The 11,717-nt window shown below is 38.4% G+C and overlaps 1 protein-coding gene across 6 annotated transcripts in view; it reads right to left on the reverse strand.

Annotated features, from left to right (window-relative positions):
* Window positions 1-10,552, reverse strand: part of LOC140139841 (uncharacterized) — a 28,975-nt gene extending 18,423 nt beyond the window's left edge. For 2 of the 6 annotated variants that reach the window (XM_072161589.1, XM_072161590.1), the window contains exon 1: window positions 10,444-10,552. In XM_072161589.1, coding sequence (XP_072017690.1) covers window positions 10,444-10,487 — 44 coding nt within the window. In that variant the 5' untranslated portion in view covers window positions 10,488-10,552. Of the gene's footprint in view, window positions 1-1,778; window positions 1,992-4,012; window positions 4,260-6,676; window positions 6,852-10,443 lie in introns of all 6 variants that reach the window. The other 4 variants (XM_072161588.1, XM_072161591.1, XM_072161594.1 and 1 more) reach the window with 4 other exon arrangements.
* Window positions 10,553-11,717: the final 1,165 nt, after the last annotated feature.

The following is an 11,717-nucleotide window of genomic DNA, read 5'->3' on the forward strand; positions in this document are numbered from 1 at the left end:
CCTTCTCAACTGGCGGCACGCGCGCCACTTGTGGCGCTTGGAGTCAGTCGAAGTGGCGCACAAAGTGGCGAACGGTAATTTTAATATTTTTTTCACATAAATCTTGAACAAAAAAGAGGTGAAAATACTCAATCTGGGCCTTAAAAAACCTTAAAATCCAGGAGCTTCAGGGGGCCCCCCTGGACCCCCGATAAGGCTTCATCACTACACCGTACCCGCTATGCGCCCGCTCTAACTCACAAAGTCCTCAGGCGCCCTTAACATTTTGGCACTTCATGATCACAGAAATTTTCCAGTTGGCGCTTAAAATAAACTAGTTGAGAAGGCCTGTTCTAGCGTATGTGATGAGGCTTATCAATAAGCAAAGCTGAAAAGATTTTGGTACTAAATATTCCCAAAGAAATATTCGGACAAATCTGTAATAAAAGATGAAGGGTGTACGTGTCATAGCATGATAATGATAATGTATTTTGTTTATTTAAAGCTTGTGGTTTCGATTAGCTGAAGTTTGAGAAAATGTTGCAATGCATGAGTGAGTTTCATGTGTGAGGTGTGAAATCAATACAATTGCATTCAAATCCTTGAGCCGAACCCGGGAGCCGAACCTGCATTTGACATACCAACATCACCATGTGCATCAATAATTGTTCGTCTATAATCTTTCTAAAGGGTTACAGGTTTATAACATAAGTAAGCTCCCCTCACACCTCTAAGTTAAGCTTGGGTTGTTTTTGGGTAGGTTGATGCATATATATTTGGTTCCATTTTCCAACATTTTTAGGGATAATTTTGTTTTGAAAACAGCAAAAATCACTGAAATAGTTTTTAATAAATGCATATCGCCTGTTGCTCAAGAAATTGTACAAATTAATGCACACGCACTGATATGTTGATGCGTCTAGTGCACTCCCCCTTCAGGGCTTGTGCATTAGATGCATCAACATCTCAGTACGTGTGCATTAATTTGTAAAATTTCACTTCCAAGATGTGATACGTGTTTATTGTAAACCTTTCATAACCTCATTAACAAATGCGATGTGTGCGATCCAATTATATTTAGTTATTTGTGAAAACGCGTACGCAAATCGAGGTCAATAATATCTCACAATTGACCGCAAAATGCGTAATTGTTCCCATGTCACACACAATTGACCGGCGTTTGCGTGTTGTTGTGCGTCGAACAAACTGCGCGCGCGCTGGCTGCCGTATTTGAACAGATTGTGATACGCAGTTTTGTTATTGGTCGTCATGTTTTAGCCTGATCGATTTTTGGAAAGGGAAGATGTAAAAATCATCTATTTTTATAAACTTTTGAGCAAAATTTTGTGTTATTTTGTAAGGTGAAGAGATTAAAGTGACGGTTATGAATGAGGTTAATAACTTTACATCGGTAATATGTTGGGCATTGTGAAAAATCTAAACATTTTGCCCTCCAAATAACCGATGCGCAGTTATTCTAACCTCTAAATAAAGTAATGTGATATCAAGTATGTCAATCTAATACTGTATTTGCCTGAGTATAAGCTGCTACTCATTAACTATACAAAGATGAAATTCTAACTTCAATGCAATTGGGAGATTCCAGTTGAAATCCATACACATCTATGGAAGACATGACCTTAATCTCCAACACAGGGAATGCCCGGGAGGGAATGTGAATTGCAAATGGGGTTACCTGAATGGGCACCTCCATTTGAAATCTCTCCACCCCCTGTGTGGGAGATTAAGGTCATGTCTTCCATAGGGGGTTTATGGATTTCAACTGGAATAGCCATTACCAATCTCTTAACTGCTGCCTCCTGCAACAATTTGGCACAAGATTTCAAGAACTTTACTGCTGGAGCTCCGACTGTCAGATTTGTTAGCCCTTCCGTCAATTCCCCAACTTCAGTAAAAACATTCCGTCCGTACTGTGTGCTAATCATCTTTGATGCGTGTAATCATGCATTAATGTTGGTAATCAGATGAGGGGTTTTAAGATGCGTTGTGTTCTACAAAAAAGACGGCAATATGATAATTAAATGCCCTATCTGTGATTTACTAAATAACCAAAATATATTATTATTTGAACAATCATCAAGAATCAGATTTTGCATTTTTGGAATGTAGTACATATTGATGTACTAATTATAACTGATGGGTCCTTTTTTTTTTTTTTTTGGAAACATTTTGAAATCTCCCCAAAATTTTGGGGAAAAGTTGTAAAAATTAAGACAATTTGTGTTGAAGTTGGCTCAAAATTTTGAACTTTGGTATATCGATGGGTCCGAATTTCGTGAAAAATTAGTATGTTGATGTGTTCACTTTCAAATTCTCAGCGGCACAGGCCTACCCAAACCAAACCTAAGTTTGTCCCCGGGACTGAAAGAGACTTAATGATGATAATAATAATAAAACGGCATTTATCCACGCTTTCTGAATACTCAGATTCCTCAAAGCGCGCCACGGGTCGATATGCTGCCAGGCCCCAAAGGGCTGCGCAAGTTGACGTCAATGCTGAGTGTGACAGACAACAGGCCCGGGCTGATCCCCTGCTCTTTACGAAAAGGCCTGCAACTTTTACATGTCCAGATATTGCTCTTCTGGTACATGATAACATGGGACCTTTTACATTTTTTTGTCAATGTTGGAGGTTCCTACTGTGGACAATCACTTCAATATGCAATTACCTATTCCAGTTGAAATCCATACACAGTACACCCCTATGGAAGACATGACCTTAATCTTCCACAGAGAGTGTGCATTTCAAATGGGGCTATACCTGGATGGGCGACTCATTTGAAATCTATAAAGCTACATACACTCTGTGTGTGGGAAATTCATTACAGTCTTTTCTTCCATATGGGGTTTAAGAGGGTGGATTTCAACTGAAATAGCCCATTGGGAATGGAGATTCAAATTTTTTCTGTACAGATTTTTTCTTCTTTTTTTGCCAATTTTTTATTTGAAAAGAAAAAATTCCAATTCTTATCCTTCACTTTTTAGTATTCCTACAAATGTCTTAATGTCTTTAATTATGTCAGCAAGGAAGTATATTTTTCAGTGTATGTGATGAGGCTTATCAATAAGCAAAGCTGAAAATCCTAGCTACACATGGACAGAGTATGGTCTGCCGCCAATAAAGACTATTCGCAACAGGTTAAGACCGTTAAGTCCCAGCATCACATGTTAATGAGGGCTGATTGTTACATGCAGTGCTGGTGTGATTTTTAGACACACATGATCAAACGATCAGCCCTCATGAATATGCAAAAATTCAAAGCATACAAAGCATGGATGTTTGTGAATAGTGTGTTGCTGCGGCTCATTCAATATGCAAAGCTGAAATAATTGACAAAATGGGCTGAAGCTCATTTAATGCAAATCTGAAATGATTGACAAAATAACAATTCGCTACTTGCATGGTTCCGCTATTATACACTAGGTGCGGGGAGCCAGTACATAATGGCGGAACCATGCAAGTAGCGAATAGACAGTGCATGGGCTGTGGCTCATTGAACATGAAGCTAAAATGATTGACAAAATCTTATCTACAACAATGGATCTTATTGCATTATGTTTGCTTGATACCCACACCTGACTGGCCCTCACCCTGAAAATCCAGAAAAAAGACCAAAGCAAAATATAGCAATCCAGCAAGAAGCTATAGTTTGTTTGCTGTATAAATGGCGAAGAAAATTGTTCAGTTTTTTGTTACTGCGCACATCAATAAAGTCCCAATGTACGCTTGTGTTAATTCATTTCATATGTGAACACTAGACTAGAGTTACACATTATACAGAACGCGCAACTAGCATACAGTTGTGACCAACTGCGTGCACCCCATTCAATATCAATACATGATGTTACGACTCTCATTTTTTCACCAATTACAAACCGAACAAACTATAATACGTCGAGCACTCAAATGCTTAGCCTTACTGTACGTGACCTATAAATCACTTTCGCATGCAAGAAGAGTTTTCATTCTCCTTTAAGAAAGTCCCTATAAGAATTCACTGTTGATGCGTACCAATCTTTTAACCGCAGACTGCTCTAAAAGTTTAGCACTGTCCTTAAGGATACTAGGCGGTGGTGCTCCTGCAGCGAGGCTTGTTATCCCTTCCACTATCGTCCCTAACTGGCGAAATAAATGTGGTTCATAATTGCCAACCTGTGTGTCAAGTCTTTTCCACGGTTGTGATTCATCCATACTTACACACAAGTAAACTCTAGGAGTCCTATTACATGCAGCAATTGAATTTAAGACTAAGCCTGTCCTGCACATAAAAAACATGGAAGGGAAGAGGTTGAATTTATATACTATGCAATGGCCAGGATATGGGGTGTGAATACTATAAGAAAATGATTATTATTTAATTTGTGTTCAACCAAGAACTTACTGCGTGTTTACACTGAGTACTCTGTATTTGTACCCGGTATTACCTGGTAACCTACAATCCGATTCAGGCAACAACCAGCACGTTTCTACTGATGCTTAAAATAAGGGTTGTGGTGTGTACATACCGGAAGTACTGAAAATATTTTCCTGACCCCCAACATGCTTTTAAAGTCATGATGTGATACATGTACATAAAATGTACATAAAAGAAGTTCAACACCCAGCAAGCGTTAACTGTTGTGTTTCCACTGACAGAAATACCGGGTATCACACCACATGGTCTACCTCATGAGGTGGATCACGGTTGCCGGGTGTACTGTCCACACCGCATCACTCTTAACCGTTCTGTTACCACTGAGCACATTAACCGGTAACACTCTAAACTAAACCCCATGCCCGCCAACCGTTCCCCAGTAGAAACACGCAGTTACACTTTGTGTGACTGAGCGCGTGCATAAATAACCTCACAGAGATCTCCATGTCACGATAGTCAAATGTAATTGGCTAAAACAAAATTGGGTCACATACCAACCAATTTATAATAGAAAGCCAAGATGGATGCACAGAGTAGTGTTGTACTTGTTCGCTAGTGTATAATCGCAGAGTAACAAGCATAGGTAAACATTCTTGGTTGAACACAAATTAAATCATTTTCCAAGAGTATCTTATATAATGACCATGCTTGTGAATATCAGTAATCAAAAGGAACAATGGTTTGCTAGAAACTACATGTACCATGAATTCATCAAAATTCAGATTTTTATAACAATCACAAATGTAGTACTCTAATAAACAAATTTGATTTTTTCACTGGTTCTTGCCCATGTTACATGTATATCAGACAATAGAGTTGGGGTGTGTGCGCACTGATCTGCAGTTGTGTGTATCGTTTGCACTGCGCGTAACATGATATTAAACGTGCAATGATCTCGCGTGTCAGCTCAGTGTAATATTTTGCATCTGCGTGTGAAGGACTTAATGGATTTGCCACACAGGAGCGGCTGATTGAACTTGATCAAAATGGCCATGAAGAGTGGATGTAAATTACATGCAAACATAATTTTACGGATGGTCTGTTTTAAAAAAATGAGAATACATGCAGGTATTATAGTGAGACCTAGCTGTATCTCTATTGCCTGAGCACTATAACAAGAGAGATAGCATTATTCTTGCATGGAACGTGTTGTGCCGCCTTGTGTATAATGCTATCATCTGTGTTATATCAAGCAATAGAGACACAACTGGGTCTCAAAAACAATACTTTTATTCTCTAAATATATAGAAAATAATGGTAAGTATTAGCAGATTATGATAAATTATTGGATCAAAATATTTTGTGCAGAAAATCTCTGATTGGGCTTTTCCAGTTAAAATCCACACGCCATCTATGGAAGACATAACCTTAATCTCCCATACAGGGAGTTTGAATTTCAAATGTAGCCACCAATTCAGGTAACCCCATTTGAAACTCACACTCCCTGTGTGGGATATTAAGATCATATCTTCTATAGGGGGTGTATGGATTTCAACTGGAATAGCACATTTGTCTCTTTAAAGGCACTATCAGTAATCCCGGTGAAAGCGTAACATTTGTAGCCTGAATAACTTTAAAAGTGAAGGATAAGTTAATCAAATTATCATATGAAAAAAATGGCATAAAGGAAGAAAGCTGTCGTGGGGAGTGTTGATACTTCATATTTAAGAAGCTCAATTTAATTGCATGCAGCTACTACAAGTGTCCGTTCGAACCAAAATGTAGCATTTTACCTTTACAGTCCAACTTCTTTTATCCAGCCATGATGGGACCAGGCATTGGCCGAATAAGTGAAAAATCCACATAACTGAATTATTCGGTTTACTCTCACCTGTTCTCTTAACAAAAATGCACTTAATCTGATTTTTGATTATTTTGTTGATTTTAGTAAATAACCACCCCAAATGATAGCCTTTAAAGGCCCATTCAGTGATTTGCTCATCCGGACAATTGTAAAAATCATCAAAGATTTTGGTACCCCTGTCATTGATATGCTAACATAGCCTGCCAGTGGTTAAGCCGAAAGCCATGTATTTAAGACAAAATAAGGCATTTACATCTGTAATTTATATAAAATATTTGAATGGGGCTTCAAGTACATCAATACTGTCGTTTTCTTTCTTTTTTGCCAAATTTTTAATTTCAAAAATACCAAATGACAATTTGAATAACTTATCCTTCACTAAGCAATTTATAAACAATTTTAATTTTTTTACACTTGCGCTGGGATCACTGAATGGGTCTTTAACTGTTAATCATACCAATCTTATAACCACTGACTGCTCTAAAAGTTTAGCACTGCTTTTAAGGATCCTAGGCTGTAGTGCTCCAGGCAAAAGGTTAGTCTTTCCTTCCATCAATGAAGCAGGAAAAGCACTTGGTTCATAATTCACTGACTGCGTGTCATGTCTTTTCCATGGTTGTGATTGGTCCATGCTGTAAAAGTTGACTCAGATTTTGGTCGATCTTTCATATAATTATTTCATGTATATGCTAAACCTAACCCTAAGCTATTAAACCCTAACCCTAATTGCATGCTTTTTGTCACTTTCTATAGACCTGGATCTGGTACAATATTCCCAACATTCATGAGCTAGTTCAGCAAGAAGAATCTGTGATGTGCCGCCTGCGCTAGGGTAGGGTATTTATACTCCTTTTGTTGTTTGACCTACAGGGGAAAACTCAAGCGAATTTGCATATTGGCTGTGTGGAACCAAGCACAAACCATCTTAACTTACGGTACTCGAGAAGTTGCAAAAAATGTCAACACTGATCTACCAAAAAACAATAGGACTCTAGCCTCAAATGCATCACTATTGTGTGCAAATTCTCGAGTAAGCTCTTACTACTATTACATTGTATTTGCAAACAATCAAAAAAGTCCCTGTGCTTTGTATGCTGTGAATTCTCACATATTAATGAGGGCCGATTGTTCAACCATGCATGTCTAACAAATAAAAAACTAAACAATCACGCCTGCGTTGAGTAATAGTACGCGATAGAGCATTGCGTGTCTCCACATTTACGCAAAAGACCATAAAAATATGCAGAATGTGCGTAGCACTACTACTAGTTTCGTCTGTCGCACTTCATGGAATGATCAGCCCTGATTAGGTTATGCTGGGACTTAACCTGCTTGCGAATCTAATACATGGTTTTAAGTTTTCACATGCATGCATAAATCGTATGGGTATGCATGATGACATGTATCACTATGAAGTTTTTACACTGAAGATCACACCGATATCTGAACTGAACACAGAAAATAAATTAGAGATTCATTCATAAATTTACGCCCGAGGCGGCGTCGAGGGGTAAATTGATCTGGGTATATATGGGTATTGATCTATAGGCAAGTCAATTAGCCACAATCTATTGACACATGGTTCTGCCATCAAGGAAAAAATAATCCCACTTGAAATTATTAACAATAGGCGATGAGTCAGGTTTGAATGTTTTGTGTCATGGTATGTGTAAGTAGGTATGAAAGGCAAACTTTAGTTAAAACACATTTGCTGGTCAGCCAAATTGGCTCAAACACAGGCTCAAACACAATACTTTATTTTGCATAGAAATTTAAAGAAAAGATAGGTCAAGGAAACATACATGTACATAAGTATGACAAGCGAGAGGTCTGGGGTTCAAGTCCCAGCACAGACAGGTATGTCCGGAGTTTTTTTACTCTGGTATATCTGCCTGTGCATGTCATGTTTCCGTTTATGTTTAATTGTGCTAGTGTGCAATGTGTAATTCTTCTTTCCCCTGTATACTGATATTTTAAGAATAACAATATAAAGCAATAAGCATCATTAATTTGATCTTGTGCGCTAGTTTGTAATATTTCCTTGTATGATGCGTGGGCCTCTTCCCTTGTTTGTATGATGATGTTGGGCTGGGTAAGCATCATCGATTGATCTCGTGCGCTGGTATGTATTAAATGTGTTGTTTTTACTGTTTACCCTGACTGCTCAGTGCTCATATATGAAATGAAATGATAAGTTTCCCGTCACATTTTATTCAGTGAAATATGAGGTCACAATAATTTCATTATTCATTACCGGTACTTTGGAAAATTTCATTATTGTCAAAACTTTCATTGTTTGAATGTTTCCTTCAGTGTATGACGCGTTGGCCTCTTCACTTGTATGTTGTCTATTCACTCGACCCAAATATTGAATTTATATTTCAAATATTTGAATTTGTGATGAGAGACTCTCATCACAAAGATAAATTCTATATTGGAATTTTAGAGATTTTAATCTAGCAGTTCACACACAAAAAAAGGCTGCTGTATGAGCCTGTATCATGAGACTATGCTGTTTTGATTTGCACCGGGTTGCTTTTGCATAAAAATTTGATGCATTAAATGTTGGCTGAAAGTTTTTATTTTGATGAAAGTAAATCAGGCTTTGAGTTTTAAGGAGTGCAAGTGCGATCACACTCCTCCGCACTCCTTAAATGATCATAAGCCTTTAGAAGCCAATTTATCACACTCTTTAAGCTTACATCACATTTAACAAGCATAATCACACTCCTCATTCACAAAATAGCACTCCTCACAAGTTTGAGGACTGAGTGCTATTTATCACTGATTATTTATAATCAGACTCCTCAATTTTTTGAAACACAGGTAAATCTTTGACAAGATGTAACTTTAATGACGGAAAGCGCTATGACAAAATGGTTTTTAGTTTTGGCTTGCTTTAAATACTCAATCATGGCATTGCTCGAGAACTCTAGCCAAGAATTTGCTCACACCGATAGCTTCACATTCTAGGCTAGAGACATATTGCATTCAAAATCTAGTCGGATTCGCTGAAGCATGACACCGTGTAAAGCAATGGAAGTTCAGAAGAAAACACAGCCGATCACGACAGGCGACTGTCCAAAATACACAAATCTTGCTCAAAAGATACAGTTGACTCATCGAAATAACTTTCATCCAAATTTCAACATGAACAGAATAAATAACCTCCGGTGTAAAAAACTGCACCACTGTCCGACCGAAAAACCATAGTAAAGTACTCTACCATCGAATGCGTAACTATCGTGTGCAAGTTCTCGAGTAATCACAGGGCCCTGACACTACAGTTCAGAAGTAAATGTACTGCGTGGAAGCGGCCATTGACCCTGTAAATCGCGTATCCAGGAACTACCGCCCGCGTAGGCGCATTTGAATGCACCCTATACCGTATGCGTTATTGATCGTGTTGGATGCTTGTGTTGCCGACGCGTTCGTTAGCACCCCAGCGACCCCCGCGTTGCCATTAGCATCCGCTAGCACCCCATCTAGGCATAGCAGTGCCCATATCATATGTGTGTCAATTTGTGGTTTGCGGGATCTTTTTTTTCAGGCTCTGTAGCATGCAAATTTGGCTGGTGCAATTTTTACAGTGGGGGACCTGGTAATCATGGCATTGTGATGACAAATTTGAATTCGCCAATAATCATTGAATTGATATTCTTAGTCAGTGGGAGTGCTCTAGTTCGTAGACACATTTCTGATTGGACAATCGCATGATTTCGGGTGCCGTCTATCAGGCCGTAGACGACCCCACGTCATCATGCGTCTTGATAATGCGGAACACGCGTGTAGATGTGCGAGTATGTATCGCGCTGGATGCGTGAGACTAGTGCGAAACGCTAGCGAACGCGCTAGCAATACGCGCAACAGAATACGTGAAGTTGTAAACAAGTTTCGTTCATTTTATATTGAGGGAGTTTTATGGACGGTAACTTAGTTTTTGCTTAAAAATTTGTTTACAGTTATTAAAATAATATTTAACTGACTAAGAATGAGAATAAACGATAGGAATTTTTATTTTGCCTATCCTCTACCTATGATAGACGACAGGCAGGTCCAATATTTTTATCGTAGTTTTATTCTCTAAATAATTAAGCTTAAGGTTAAGCTTATCCATGTCAAGTCACGTATGTGAAGCTTGCCTTGTCCTTGATAATTCCAACAAACAATACGCTCTACATAATTTTAGAAAGTGCAACTTTGCTAAGTTACTATTCGAACAACCTGATCAGCTTTGTTTGCTTCAGCTTTGATGAAAAACGGTGCATAACCAACTGCAACACCTCCCAGTTTCACATTCAACAACGACCATCAAATGCATGCATTCCGGAGGGAGTGCTATCAATCATACGGGCTGTTATTATGTGGTAGCCTACATACAGCTCGTACTAAGATTCGGGGTGTGAATTCTCAAAGTGGTCTGCCAAAAATCGCATGCCCCCTTGACCGTGCCAAAAAATCTTTGCCCTCCCCTTTTTGATGTGCCAAAAACCTTTGCCCCCCCCTTCGACCGCCAAAAATCCACCCAAACACACTAAGATTTTGGGGAACCCGAACTTATACCGTTTAGCATGTTTAGGCTATTAGAGAACAAGGATCACTTCCAAGTTTTTTTTTTGTGGTAGGCCTACTCTAGGGGGGTGTATCTCTCAGAATCTCACATTTGAAAAAAAAAGTGCCTCATCGTTTCCTCGAGCACTGTTAGAAAAGACCGAAATTCAAATTTCACGATATCTTTGCCAAACGAATTAATCTGCAAGAAATTTTTTGTACATAAACATTATGTAGCCAGAGGTGTCCAGTGATATAAAAATCTCAACTTTTTTTGAGAAAAGTGGGGGGATGATGCTGTGGATCACGAAATGCCCTTTAAAGCATAAAACGGCTACCAATCTACGGAACTTGATATCAACTCATACTTCAGAAACTAGGCCCTATTTATTAGCAATTAACACAAGCGTGATGAAAAATTTTAAATTACATTTTACTATTAACATGATTAATGAGGAAATGAGAAATACGGCAATTGGTCACGGGGGGGGGGGGCGCATATTACCTCAAAGTTGGGGTAATATGGCCCCTTGTGTAAATTCAATGTAACGTTTTAAATATGCAAATTAATATGCAAATTAAAAGGGCATTTCGTGATCCACAGCCTCATCCCCACTTTTCTCAAAAAGTTGAGATTTTTATATCACTGGAAACCTCTGGCTACATAATGTTTATGTACAAAATATTTCTTGCAGATTAATTCGTTTAGCAAAGATATCGCGAAATTTTGGGAATAGGTTTTTTTCGTGGATATCTAATGAAAAATGACATAAATAGAGGATGCTAGGACCACGAAATACTCCTTTAAATGACAATTCATTAACTTTCAATGTAAACCACTTGCATTTCAAAATCTTTTAGGTATACTAGTGCTCAAACGTGAACTGATGAAAACACTTCTTCAAAAAGATAAAAGCAGGAATTCATACCCAATGTGCTGTGCTTTA

The sequence above is a fragment of the Amphiura filiformis genome, chromosome 18, assembly GCF_039555335.1.
Source record: "Amphiura filiformis chromosome 18, Afil_fr2py, whole genome shotgun sequence".
Taxonomy (NCBI): Eukaryota; Metazoa; Echinodermata; class Ophiuroidea; order Amphilepidida; family Amphiuridae; genus Amphiura; species Amphiura filiformis.